The following is a 14,925-nucleotide window of genomic DNA, read 5'->3' on the forward strand; positions in this document are numbered from 1 at the left end:
TCAGGATGCTTACTCGGGTTGAGGTGATCAGTCACAGCAGTTCAGATGGAAGCAACGTTCTGTGATCATAGTGATTTTTTCCTTTTGTACAGCATTACTCTTTGAAAAATCAATTTCTAATGTTTCTTCCCCAAAGCGAATGGCTTTAGAAAGTTTACATAAAGCCTGTTTTTTCGTGTGCATTCATATATGCACACAAAGCCTAAGCTACTTCAAGTGATCTTTACTAAAACAGAAGTATACAATGAGTAGCTGTAATCTGAGCAGTGAACCTTGGCATAAATATAGTCATCACTAAAGGATATCTTTTTCCAGTTTGAAAATTATTTATAATTCAAAAAGGTTGGATCACTGGAAAAGTGATATGCCAGTCATCCTTTAATCCTGTTGGAGACACTAAATTAATGATGGCTGCACAGTGTGTGCAAGTACAGGAACTTAAGAAGTCAGCAGAACTCCTTTAAGACCAGCATAATAACTTACATATGTTTATTGACCTCCAGATAGAGACAAAGGCTGATTTGTATCAAGAGGTATCATAAATTGATTATGGAAGTCTTTGAAACAAGCTTTGGTGACAAAAGATCAGCCCCTTCTCTACCATGCCTCCCACACCACACGTACACAATTTATTTCTGTTTCTACTTTTGGTTAAGTGTTGTGTTATGCTTTAAAATGATTTAAGGCCTGGAACTGGAATAAAAAACTTGAATTAGTGTATAGCATTAATAGATTTCAAATGCTGAAAGCTCTCTAAGGCCCTGGATTGTTTAAAACTGTCAAACACATTAGAATGGCATTGGAGAAGGCAGAAAAGGAGTCGGTGAGGGTTTTTATGGACCTGCGACAAGATCCAGAGCCTGCAGCGGCCAAGCAGTTTTTGTGCCTCAGCGCTCCTCGGGTAGTACCAAGGCAGAGTGAATGCACACTAAGATAATATTTGCTCTTCATTGCAGTGGGGGGTTAGCCTGTTTTCAGAAATAACGTATCTTTCTGAATTTCAGGATTTCGCAGTCCCTCTTCTCAAGCCACTGTCTTCTACTCAGCTTGTGGTGTCCCTTGCAGACAGTGTTGCAAGTTGTGGTCTCAGGTCCTGCTGTAAACTCTATTCCTTGAGCGTAAGGAGTGGTGCTTCTTTCTTTATACATGCCTAAGCCTGGACACTTGTCCACAGTGTCCAAGAACACACACACGACTAGGACTGGAGATGCTTCTTTATCCAGACTGACTAATTATCATCAAGCTCCTTTTCGCTGTTAGTACCATTTTGCTTTTGAATATTGTTATCTAATTTCTTCTTTTACTCCAAAAATAAACTTTTAGGAAATCATCTACATAGACATACACTTCCCTCACCATCTTTCTGTGGTTTTAAAATTATGTCAAAGCGATCTGTTCAGCTTTTCCAAGCTAGAAAACAGCTGCTTGGCTAACTGTGTGACAAGGTGATACAAAGTTCGCAATACATAACGCTTAAAATGCAGAGCCAGGGTAGCATGTTAAGTCTGTACTTCTAATACTTCTTTATGCTTACTGATGCACTGAGAACACATTTTGCATTTATTTATTAATGCTAGCATCCATTCTGAAAATGAAATAGGAGATTCTCTGAAAACATGAAAGATTGCCTACTTCCACTGTACTGGGTTCTGTATGTCATTGTGTACCTTCCACTGAAATCAAAGGTACTTTTATAATTTCATGTTGTAATACACCTCAAGGGGAATCATAACACGTATCTCTGCATCTCCTACAGTGTAAGTTCATAAACAGAGATATAGTCTCGTCACAGAAGCATACTGTTTTCACTAGATACTTTTTCTTTTTCTTTTTTTTCCTTTTTTTTTTTTTTTTTCCCAATTCCTTAATTGAACTGATTCTGTAGGTTAATACCAACAGGCTCATCCTAAACAGCATAAACAGCAGAACCTAAGAGTTTACATAGGAGAATAGACAGTAGGAGAAGATAAAAACTGGGTTTTCATGATAATAGCAGAGCTGTATTGCAGGGACTAGTTATTTAGAGGTTTTTTTTTTTTTTTTTTTTTTTTTTTTTTTTTTTTTTCCCTGGAAGGTCTAGCACAACTAGGAATTCATTGTCAACTCCATAGCATTTGATCTCTGTGGAAACATTATCAGCTGACTTCAAAGTCAAACTTCAAATGTTTTGGGTTTTTTCCTTCCCTCTGGCTCATTTCTGATGATCCTAGATGTGCCCTCACACCCTGCAGGGAAAATACCTCCAAAAACAATTCTGGGAACCTTGTACCAGATCACAGAACAACACTGGCATTTAGGAGAAAGAAAGGAAAGACTTCTTATGTGGTGCAGAGATCTGACAGCCTGGAGCAGAAGACAGGACAAGTAGTGTACGTACAAAACAACTTTTTTTTCAGTTTTAACTCGAACTGATCTGCTTCTCTGAACTTGGCCTGTAGTACACTAAGCAGTCAGCTCACTCTGACTTATCAGCAAAAGAAACTAGTCACATTCCCTTGCTTGTTCATTTTAAAAGGCAGCTATACTGACTTGTAATTTCTCACTCTCCAGAACAGAAGGTACAGGTAGAGGTTTAGATGCTTTCCAGAGTTATGAGAAGAGAAAATCTAGTCTAGTCTATGAAGAGCACACAAACTAGTTTGGTTATCATGGATGTCAATAGGTCTCATGGGGGTCTGACAGGAGTGAATTAAAATAGAGAAAAGTAGAGGAGATTAATCTGACAGAAATACAAAAGACCTTCCCACCCATAGTCCTGAAAAACAAGCTCTGTGGTATTTTAAAATTCTGTAAATGGTCCTTATCCCTTGATAATGTCATCAAGACTTTGATCTGTTGCTGGCTTCTGAATTGCAATGGCAAGTCACTTCAAGGACAGAAGATCACTGTAGAAACAAAACTGGCATTCATTATTGAGGTGATATTTAAAAATATATACATATTTACTGAGTTCTGCATACCTGGCATCCACAAGCAAAGAAGACTGTATGGGCAGCAGAAGGAAGAGTAATACTGGCATGATGTGCTAGACAGGAAGAATTCTGTATGGAGAGAGAAGTGAGCAAATGTGCATATGTAGCAGATCTTGTTAAATACAGGGATTGAAGCAGAGCTTAGATTCACCTTCTCGCCTCTTTGGATTGTCAGCTTAGACAAACAATGTTCCCCTTGCACAAATCGATGTTCTGCTTGCTTGGACTAATTTGCCAAGATACAGCAGTTCCATGGGCTGCTGGAAACTTCACAGAATAAGCAGGTAGAACCAGGCAGAAACTAGATGTGTTGGGCACTTCTTGTTTCCACCCAACTTGGACCATATCTGGACCTTCCAGGGGTCACAGAAACTAGTCATGCCTAGGTACTTGTGTGAGCAGGAGATGCTGCAGATGTCGTATTCCCTCTGCAACAAGAAAGAAGATTTCAGCATACTCCATGCCACGTGATCCTTAATAGTTGTATTGCTTAGGATATACAAAAAGGATTTTTCTGTTCCTGGAAGGGTAGCTCAGGGAAATGGTGATGAACCTCAGAGCCTTTTATTGCAAGGATCCTCAGTTTGCATTCAGCCAAACTAACTGAAAATCATTACAGCCAAAGAGTCCTTTGGTCACTTGAGAGAATGAATTGGTGTGCTTCTCTCTGGCTCCTAATGGGAAAATGTCCAAATCAGGTAGTCACCACCACCATCCAGAGCTCCGGTTGTCTTCTTAACTAGTGCCTTCAGCAAAGGAAAGAAAGATTAAAAAAGATGTGTGGGCTACTTTCAGGTTACGTCCCTGAAAGTAGCCCCTCTAAGAGTATTTTTAGTGGCACACACCTCGTCAATATGGAAGAAGGTTGCACTGAAGTTGTCTATGCTATCTCTCTCCTTCAGTCTCACTTCAGTCTTGAAGAACTTGTGTCTGAAGGCTTTTCAGCAATTTGAAACCCCCTACAAAAGGAAGCCTCCAGAAACCAAACTTTCTGAGAAAAGATCCTGTTTAGAGAGAGGCAGAACTGTTGTGGTTACTAAAAGACCAAGTGCAAAGTGGTGCTGGAATTTGGTGGGCTGTGGGAGATGTCTCTGTGGCAAAGCAAACCCAACCCTGGTTACACTATTTTCTCTCGAGCTCCGGTGGATGCCTGGAGTGGAGGGCCTCATTCTGAGATACAGTTTGTTACCAACTTACCTGTCTTTTCATCTGGCAAATCTGAGATATGATGGTGGTGCTGGCTCAGACTTCCAGTGTCCCTTTTCAATTGCTCTGTTAGTCTCAGAGCCTCAAGGTGCAGTGATAGGGAAGTCCTGAGAGGTCCATACTATGCATTGTGAAATAAACTCTGCCTGTCACCAAACTGCACTGTAAACTGAAGATGATCCTATAACTGCTGTAATATTGTTGCATGTATCATGGTGATTTACATGAGCCCAAAGATCTTGCTCATTAAGTACTTGTGGCTGTGAGAGGGGCTACTTAGTCCTATGATGCCCTAACATGTTACAGCTTGTGCAGCTGCAGTTCAATAGATAGGCATCCTTGCTGAAGTAATACAGAGCAAGGTGTCCATCTTGGGGGTGGTATGGATGCCACGGGTATATTTTGGGACAGGTGGCCAAATGCAAACAGCATTCTGGCCGTGGCTATAATGCAATAGCATAGCACGGCTACAGACCCTGCAGTTCACCCTGGTTCTTAGTATTAAAAAGAAACGTACTGAATTCCAGCCTAGGTGGGCTGATAGTTTAGTCAGGACACAGCACAGGATCTCCATCACCCAGTCAGACTTCTCTTTCCATCTCCGCTTTTTCAGAAGGGCAAATTTCCTTCACTATTCTGCTACCTATCGGTGATGCTGCAAGCTGCTGCTGCTGTAATGGTATGTAATTAAACAATAATTTATATTCTGTGCATGTATGCACAGAGCAATAATGTGTTCTCAAGAGCCATGTGCTGCTGAGGTGTTTAATCCATGCACAGAAGTAGTTTACTGCAAAGCTGCTCCATCCGAAAGGCTTTTGTCATCACCGAGCTGGTGAAGAACTTGGTTTATTCTTTAATAATTTCACACGATTGTGGTATAATTTAAATAGCTAATGGTACCCTCTCCACTTTAGGATCAGACCTCATTTTATTTGTTTGTTTGATGTACCTTGAAAATAATAAAAGCTGGTAGGGCAGAGGAGCTGAAAATAATGTTGCTTCACTCATGATATGTTTTTTTCTACAATAGTATAATAGAAAAAAAGATGGTAATTAAATAAATAGTATTCCTTCCGAAGAAATTAGTAGCCACAAATTACCATCGATGGCAACCACTACAAATACTTTAAAAAGAGGAGATTTACATGTACTTGAGAACTGCTTGGTTTCAGAGGGCAACTTAAAATCCATACCTTTGTCTTTTTCTTCTTATCTGTTAGTGTTTAGAAGTAATACTTGACATTTGTGTCTCTGAAAAAAAAAAGAAAGGAAAAGGAATCTGGGGAGGTTTTTTGGTTTGTTTGCTTTGTACATCTGACAGCACAGTTAGTTCATGAGTCATTTCTGCCTGCCGTTGGGGGAAGGGAGAGAATACGTGTCTTTCGGTCAGACGTGGAAAAAATGTTTCCTAAATAACAAGAGAAGTGACTTGTACGGCCACAGAGCTGGGGTCTCAGAGGCAGGCTTTGCACTGGGAACATTTTAATTGCTGGGTTTCTTTTGGATTTCCCTTGACTGCAAGGTGATGGTATCTCTATTAGATGAGGAGTGCTGGAGGGGCGAGCAGCCCAGCGCGTGGCCCGTGCCCCGTGCCCCAGCTGAAAGTGCGGCAGGAGCTGCTCTGCCCACCCCAGCTGCGGGTGCCTGCCAGAGAGCCAGAGCTTCTGCGCTCCCTGGCCCCAGAAATGGGGGAGGACACATCCCACATGGGCTCAGAAAGTGTGAGCTCAGCACACTGGAGGCTCTTCTCCATCGCTGCTATTAACCAGAGCATCCTCTGTGTAGTCTTCTGCTAGGCAACAAGGTGACATAGCTCATATTTATCATCCGTAGCACTGAGAAAGCTAAAGGACTGAGATTAAAGGATGCCAATGTTATGGGAAAAAAAAAAAAAAAAAAAAAAAAAAAAAAAAAAAAAAAGATTGTCCCTGCCCTAACAAACTTCCAGTCTAAATGGAAAATATGTTCACTCTAATGTTTAATTTTCTTCTTCCAAAACATGTAACAAGGGAAAGCATAAGATAACCGTGAGATATTTAATAGCTCAGGTGCTCCAAGCTGTTGCTGTTGATCACCTGTCCTTTGGCAAGACGCGTTTTCAAGATGGAGAGGAAGGGCCAGTCTCCAACTGGAGGGTCAAGACAGAAGTTTGACTGTACGTCCAACTGCGGTTTTTGTGATGCGGGCACAGCCTTACATGGAAATTTATCTCTTACCTGACTGAAGCATTTTGCAACAACACATGAATTTCTTTAGTCAAAAACACCACCGTCACTTTGTCTCATTCGCTCATTAGTGTTTCACTTAGGATGGTAACACGCAAATCCCCTCACAAGGAACTTAGTGTAGTCTGCTCTCCCCAAGCACTGGAGGGGATGGTCTTGATCTCCCCCATCCAGCTCGCATATCCCCGCGAGCTCTTGTTGCTGCCTGTCATTCGTATTGTGTATGCCGGTCCCAGGGAGCAAGCGTCAAGCCTCAGCTCAGCAGCAATCAGGTCCAGTTTGCTGGTTAGGTCAGGGTCAGGGAACGCGTTTTGGCAAATGGATAGAGTTTGTATTACTGTTGCGGCCCAGGGATCTGGCTCACCAGTGCACATGTAATGGGGGTGCATCACTGACTGCAAGAACCTACCTGGAAATTTTTTGATGATTTAGTTCTTTTTCTAGAGAAAAAGAATCTCAGGATTGGAGATATTCAGAATATGCTACAATCCAGCAGCCCCAGAGGTACCGTGTCCATAGTGCAGGCTGTGTCAGGGGTAGGAACACCACCAACCTTCCTCATGCCATCCAAGCTTAGTGTCTTACCCAGACTGGGAGAGGCTGTATTTCCGAGGGCTACTTCACTCTTCAGGGCCTTTCCACTCATGGCACTTTCGCTATGATGGCCAACAATTGTACCTTTTGGCAGAACGATCTTTTGCGTTACAATTCCTAATTCACTAGGAAAAGCTACCAAATAGCTATAAAGTGGTAACAGCAGGTTTTGTCAGTAACTCTCATGGTAAGATCTTAGATTAACTACAAGTGGGCACTTCCTTGTTTGGTTAAATACAAACAGCACGTGAGATTCATATAATGGCCATAAAGATTCCTGTAGGTGGCATAAAATGGCATTTTTTTGTGTCTCTCACATATAGTACTAGGTAGGGTGATGCACCTGTGCCCACAATGCAATATGAGATGGCCTGCAGAAGCCAAGAGGGGTGAAGCGGCTGGGATCCATGCTAAGCATCCTCTAACATTGTGTGTGACTATCAGTATTTATCATCCTGGGATTAGCACGTTCTCCAGCTAAGCAACAGGACAGTTTCTACTGTTATTTTTCAGTCTTCATTAATGTTCACGTGTTATAGGACAGAATACCACCCCCCACCCCCAGCAAGGTGGAGAGCCAGTGTACTGGCACAGGGAGTGTTTGAAATCTGAAGTTATTTCCTTCCCTTTTGTACTCTAGCAAATGCAGCTTCTCTCTGGCCACACAGATTTTCCCACCCACCTCTCTTAACAATTTTGTGTTTCTCTGAGAGCTGAAATTATCACATTCACACTAGCAAAGAACGGCCTTTCATGTCATTTTCTAACTGCAGCCCTTTGAAGCAAGCCACGAAGCTTGGTTTGGAGCACATTGACTCTGATGGATCCTTTCCTCCCAGTCTCACGATGTACTAGACTTGCTGACATGTTATAGAGCAGCAATTATGTTCTTGCTAGACAGCTTCATGTCACTGGATAACCTACGTGACAGAGTAAAACACAGAAGGGGGATCGTGACTTCTAATGAAATAGCTTCTGAGTACGGGACTGTGGGAGGGAGGCCCTCCATTCCTCCTGCTCTGTGCTTTGAAATGGTGTAGGACTTTTCTGAAAAGAGATCCAGAGCCCAGGATCTCACAAGGCAGTTTCAGAAGTCTAGAGCATTGATTATAGAATAATTGGGTGCTGCTCTGGGCAGTCTTTATTTATATAGCTATAGCCCACTGCAGCAGCTCTGTGGTCCTAACTGGTATTCTGGGGTATTATGCTAATACAAGTATTTATGAATAGCTTAGGCCATGTGGAACTATATATAGAATTAGTGAAGGCATTCAGAGTTCCCAAATCCTCTGTCACTTACAACAGAAAAATGTCTGCAGGTGGCACTCGACAAACACATAGGAAGAGAAATAACAGTCTAAACAGACAAGGAGGACAGTGATCAGAGAAGAAACTGAGAGAATAACTAAACTGTGTTCTCATAGCAGGTTTGCAACAGATTTGCGTGGAGATCCCAATTTTTTATGATGTACCTGCTAAACAAAGGAAGTGGGTATAGTGGGAAGTCCACACATTTGTGGACCACACATTTATGTTCCTCCAAACAGCTTCAGATTCTGAGCCTAACTCCAGAAAAATTCACCACACAATCTTATCTGTCTTCAGAGCAAATTGCTTGAAATCCATTTCTTCAATCAACCACAACAAAAGAGAGAAAAGCAGCAGAGAAACAAAAGAAAAAAAAAGGTGCAGGCAAGAAGCAGGAGCAAGGATAGGAAGGGGCAAAAGGAGGCAAAGATGTCAGAAGAAAAGAGCTTGATACTAAAAACAAGATGGCTAAGACTGCTATGGGAGATTATGCTATCTGAAGGACAGGGCCAGGAAGCCTAGGAGATACCTTGCCACCAGCTGCTAGTGAACAGAGGTCTAAGACAGGACATGCTGCACAGGTAACACGCTGTTGATCTGTGCATGAACAGCAGGCCAGCAATGCCATGCGTGTACCCAGGTCTCTGCGCGCTGCAGGTCGCACTCTGTGCCCAGGGCATTTCGGACTATTCAGGGAAGCTCAGGTAGAGAGAGGGATTAGAGAGGAAAATAGGCCATCAACTTCAGGTTGATTTTGGTTTTTATCTCTTGAAAGAAGCGTGTAGAGTCTGTAACTGTCTATTATTTGGTGCAGCCATGAAACTTCAGGAGCTCTGAGTTTAACTTGATGGTGAACCTGGGCACCAGGAATCAAAATTAAATTCATCCAGGCTGGCTAAGGTTCAGCCTCATCTGATGCTTATGACTTCCCATAATGCCAACAGGCAGAGCTATGAAGCCTGTCTTCACAGTGTCCACAGGAAGAAATGAAGTGTTTCTGCAGAGATGAAAAACAGAAACAGGATATTTTGGAAATTTTCACAGTACTGAAGAGGGCATCTGGATTGGGAATACAGTTATGCAGAAGGTAGCGTCTGAGGGTTGTGAGGGATTTAAGATTTTGACATTGGCATTTAAAAGGCGGGGATATATTGAAAAATTTTTGATTTTGATGTAGGAAAAGTCTGAGAAAAAAATCTCTCCAAGTCATTTGAAATGTTTGTTTCAACAAAACTAGAATACGTCGAGTATTTTGCAGTATTTTCTTCTATACAGTGCATCATAGAAAAACTGAAATTAAACAAAAATTCAAGTGTTTTGACAAAAAATGTTGAAACATGACATTTGTTTCCATGTTCATCTAAAGCAAAGTTCCAGTTTGCTGGAACTGCAAAACCAATAGGAAGTGCTCGTAATGGCAAAAACGTTCCTGTTAAAGCCTCTCCACACAGCTCTATTCAGGATCAGATCACTGGTGGCACTCAGTTCTTTCCCTGGGGTGCTGCTAGACAAAGCTACTTTCTATATGAACATATTCCTGTAGGTATTTCCTTACTGATTGTACCAACTCTTTTCACACGACCTGGAGACCTGTATTTCTATCTTTCTAACTTTTCTTTCTTTTTCTCCTTTCTCCTTCCCCCTTTCCCATTCTTCTCCAGGAACCTTCTGCATCATTTCACTGTGCACGTGTGTGGCTGGAATCAACTTCGAGCTCTCCCGCTACCCTCGCTACCTGTACGGACTTCCCGACGACATCAGCCATGGCTATGGCTGGTCGATGTTTTGTGCGTGGGGGGGCCTGGGCCTCACTCTTATCTCTGGCTTCTTCTGCACTCTGGCCCCTTCTGTCCAACCTGTCCCCAGGACCAACTGCCCCAAATCTAGACCTGAGAATGGGACAGTGTGCTAAAACGAATAGCAAACAAACAAATGCATATATATATATATATATGTCTATGTATGCCTATACATGCATATATATGTATATATAATTATATATATATATATATATATAATCTCAAATTAATGCCAGTGCCAAGGTAGAGCTGAGTCCACGTTGCACTCACATCTCCACCAGACTCTGTGTTGCTTCGTTCTTTCTCACAGAGATGGGAAAGCTTTTCTCTCACATGGCTCTTTCATCCAACTCATAACTTCAGCATCATAATTTAAAGGTCAAACGAACATAACGTTGCACCTACCTACTGCCACTTGGGAAGGGAAAAGGGGGATCTGGAACCAGAATCTGTACAGGACGTGGGTGGGGGGGATGGGAGGGAAACCGGTCCATTGCCGCCAGAAAGGAAAACGCAAACAGCAAACAAAGAAATAAATCAAGCATTTGAGCCACCTCTAGAATGTACCTCCTCAAGGCCATTATCAGAAATTCACCCACTTTCCTTTTCTTTCTTGAAACAAAACGAGAAAAGCCTGACCTGTTGTTGGTTTTAATTTTTTTTTTTCCTGCTTAAATGGACAGAACATGTGAGGAAAAAGAAAAAAGCATTTTCTCTTTACCTGCCAAACTTTAGAAGAAGCAAACAAATGAAAATAAGGAAAGAATCTAATGGAATAAAAAAGAAAACAACAACAAAAATAAACCCATGAGGACATTTCAGCGGGCTCTCCAACAATGCGGTTTTAATCTTCCAGCTGCCTTACATCCAGGCTTACAACTGAGGCTGAACTGCTAATGTAAATGCAGTAGAAGGCCTTTTGAAAATGCTGTGATACGTGTGTGTATAACTCTTTCTTCCCTCTTCTTCTTTTCTTTTCTTTTTTTTTTAAGAAAAAAGAAAAATTTAAAATCTTACAATGTGATTGTCCACTAAACCATCTATGCTGTGTTTGTGGTCCAAGACTGAAGCACCAGAACTGCAGAATTGTGAGGAAAACTGTCAGTTCTGAAACAGCATGTCTCCTTTGGTGGATTTCTGGAGTAATATTTGTATTCATGGAGCATCTGAGAGATCAGGATGGTGGATCCAAGGGAAGACCCACCAGGGAGGTGGGGGGAGCCCTGGCAGTTGTTCTTCCTGGGTATTTATTGGAGTGGGATTTGATTGAGTTTCCATTTTGGATATTTAAAAAAACTGGGCAAAAGCCATTGCTGAGGACAAAAGGGGAACTAGTCAACATAAGGAAGAAATAAGAGACGCCCCGTGTTGTGTTCATGTATGCCAAATAAGACCTTCCCACATCTTGTCTTTGGAAACTGTCCCAGTTCACTGGACATCTCCACTCTCCATCTGGGAGAGCTGTCTGTATACTCGGAAAAGAAAGGGTCAGGTACAGAGAATGGAGATGCATTTCCCATGAGCTCAAGTGTTGTGTGATATAATTGCTACCCCGCCAATGAGACTCTCTTTTTTTGTCTTTCTCCTTCCTTCCTGCTACTTCTCTTCCCGTTGTCTCCTTTTCTTTTAACTCTGCTCTTCCCATCGTTCAGGTTCACAGGTACCAGAACAGCTACCGCTCGATAGGAGGTGAAAGGCATTAAGGGAAGCAAAGCATTTCACCTGCCAGGGCAGCAGGTCCTTACAGAGGATCTGTGGCTCAGGGGAAGGTGGGGAGAAAGTGCCAAGGGTACAATCAAAGTGGATCTGAAGAGGTGACTACTGAACAGCCATGTGCAGGAGCAGCGGTACCACTGACAGCTGTACAGGCAAAGGGAGACAGGGCAAAAAAAGAAAAAAAAAAAAGGAAAAAAAGTTCCCCCCAGACCCAACCCAACATGCTGTTAATTCAGGGATAGTCTCAGCAACCATTTCTCACACATGATAGCTCCCATGCTACTAGTCTTTGATAGTCAATAAAAATCTTCCCCTGCATCTACACAAAACTGACTGGGAGAGGAGGCAAACCACTGAAGTAGTGTCTGCTGCACAAAAGCGAAAGCATTACTATCCAGATCATGCCATTTACACAGCTGGGGAGCAACAATATTTTGCTCTGGTTAAAAAACAAAACAAAACAAAAACAAACAACCCCCCTCCCCAGCAATTAGTTGTTATGCAATTCAATTGCACAGGCAGCCACTCCACCTTCCAGCTCTGCTTCCCCTTCCTGTTACACCTTGTGATGACATGATGATGTTGCTTTATCAAATTATGCCCCAAGAAATAAAGTTTCTAGAGGGCATTTTGGAGTAGGGTGATTTGGTTTTCCTTTAATTCTTGCTCAACTGTATGGCTTTTCCTTTGCTGGTTTACAGATTACCAAAACATGCCAATGCCAGCTGCCAAGTCAGTATGTAGCCACTGGAATGCCAACACCGGCAACTGAAGTTTTGTAATTTCATTCTGCATTAAATCTTACTAGAGAAAGAATTTATATATTTATGTTGAAAATTGAGGCCTTTAAAAGATCCTTCCTTTTTAAGTAGATTGGTTTCTCTCGCTCTCTATTTTTTTTTTTTTTGTTGGGGCACACTGTTTCCAGATGCAGTCATTTTGAAAAGCTTTGAAACTGTATGAATATGCAAGTGCCTACCAGGAAAGGAGGCTGATGAGTTGCCATTGGTCAGAAGGAAATTAAAATGGAAAGCTAAATGAAAACTGAAAGCAGTAAACTAATAACTAAAAAATGGAAAAAAAATCAAAAAAATCACCATAATTTTTCAAAGTTTGAAAATTTTTGAGAAAAACCACATTTTCATGAAGATATTAACTCTTTAGAAAAATGACAGTTGTTTCATTGAAACATCTTTGAATGCAGACTTTCTTCTTCCTCTGCAGTTTTGAGCGTGATAGGAAAGATGTTTCACATGAACACTTATATCTGAAGAGGCCTGGGTAAACTAAAGGAAACAGAAGTATCTAACTGGAGTCTACCATCATCTTGTGACATGGAAAGCAATATGACAGCTCCTATGACAGTGTACAGTCATATGTGATCTATGGCAGCTCATGGGGTGTATTCTTTTACGGATACAGTTTTGGAATAAGTATAGCAGTAAGATTCAAATGGAAATCATTTCACTGTTTCATGGACTCTCAAGTCTTTTCTTTCTGCAGCTGGCATGAAAATAGTTCTGCCTCAATGAAGTATTCTCCGATGATGTTGGTTTACAAGTTGTATATGAGCTTGTGTGTTTGTCTGTGTGTGGTGATGGTGGAAGGGGATTACTTTCATTTTTCTTTCAATAGAAGTGTTAACTCTGGATCTTTAGCCCAGCTCTGTGATTTTCTATTCGCTACAGTATATGTTCTCCAAGGCCTGTTCTAGGTGTGGGAACATGAGTGGGTCTGAAGCTGGGGGGAGTAAGTGTTTGAAGTAGCAGATGATTGTATATTCTTGATGTCAGACTGGCTCCCCAAAGGAACCATTTGTCCAAACAGCAGTTCTCTCAGCTTCCCCCGAAATACATGCGACCCCCCAGGAATATTCCAAATTCCCCGTCCCGCTCGCAGCCTGAGAGTACTGCGTTATTTGCAAACTGGTCTCAGACCCCTGCCATACTTTCTGTTGCCTCAGACAGATCTTTACAACAAGGTGGATTGAAAATGCATCCAGATCCAAATTTGCAGTTCCTAGTGTCTTGGTCCATCCTGCCAAAAGCCAAATCCCATCTAGTCTTGCAATTCTGCATTTCTGGAAGACTTTGAAATATGTTTCTGAATACAGATTCAAGCTTTTTGACTAGTGTCTGGTTTCTAGTTTGAGCAGTAGTTAGAAATTTGTTAGCTGTGATCCCAGCATTAAGAGGTTTGACCCTGTCCCTCGGATCTGATTTGGTAAAGTGTTTAAGCGTGTGCTTTACTTCGAGCATGTGACTAATCCTGTGAACCTCAGTAGACTATTCATATGCTTAAAGTTAAGAATGTGCTTTGCTGGATAACGTTCAGCTTCCTGCAGAGTCAGCACCCAGTTCTCCTTCTCCTACCCTGTCTGCGTAGATAACGCGACGCTCTTGTCCCAGCCTGATGTGTTCGTGGGCATCCGGACTCCGGCTCCGGAGGGCTGATAACGCTGGGGTCCGTATTTGCCCGGCTCCCTCGCACACGTGTCCTTTCGTGTCGCGTCCTTGAGACAGTACGTTTCTGTGTTCCAGCGACCCACAGAGGAACCAGCCTGCGGTGAGCGCAGATCTCGTGAAATGCCAATCCCAGTGAAGCAGGCCGAATTGGCTCACTGCACTGCAAGGTGCAGGCTGAAGTTTTATTTATAGTGAATCTCCGGTTACTGTATAGTGAAGTTGTCCTGTGACTACAGTGAGTTAGCTGCAAGGGGGTTCTGCCGTCCATCCCTGCCGGGGGCGTTGTATGTGTGAGGGGGCTACATGGCAGGAATCCATGTGCTCTGTATCTGATGTACTGTATATGCCACTTTCTTCAAGATAAAGCTGTTTGTGTGTTAAAATTCCTGACTCATTCTGGCCACCTGTATATACCATCGCTCCCTTCTTCCTCTCTGCAAACACACAACTGACCTATCCTGGTCTAAATAGTATAGTCCCTCGAGCTGTGTTTCTAGGGGTGGGTTTTCTTCATTCTGCACCAGGGACATTCACAAGTGAATCACAAACCACCAGTGACCAGAGCAATTTCTTTGAAGTATTGTTTTTTTTTAATGTTATTCCAACAGCAGTAACAAATGAAAGGAAGAAAAACCTC

General features: G+C 42.2%; 1 protein-coding gene across 1 annotated transcript in view; it reads left to right on the forward strand.

Moving 5' to 3' along the window:
• Nucleotides 1–10,220, forward strand: part of TMEM178B (transmembrane protein 178B) — a 212,663-nt gene extending 202,443 nt beyond the window's left edge. The window contains exon 4 of the mRNA XM_062569937.1: nt 9,970–10,220. Within this exon, the coding sequence (XP_062425921.1) occupies nt 9,970–10,220 (251 nt within the window). The remainder of the gene's footprint in view (nt 1–9,969) is intronic.
• Nucleotides 10,221–14,925: the final 4,705 nt, after the last annotated feature.

Source organism: Rhea pennata, chromosome 1, assembly GCF_028389875.1.
Source record: "Rhea pennata isolate bPtePen1 chromosome 1, bPtePen1.pri, whole genome shotgun sequence".
Taxonomy (NCBI): Eukaryota; Metazoa; Chordata; class Aves; order Rheiformes; family Rheidae; genus Rhea; species Rhea pennata.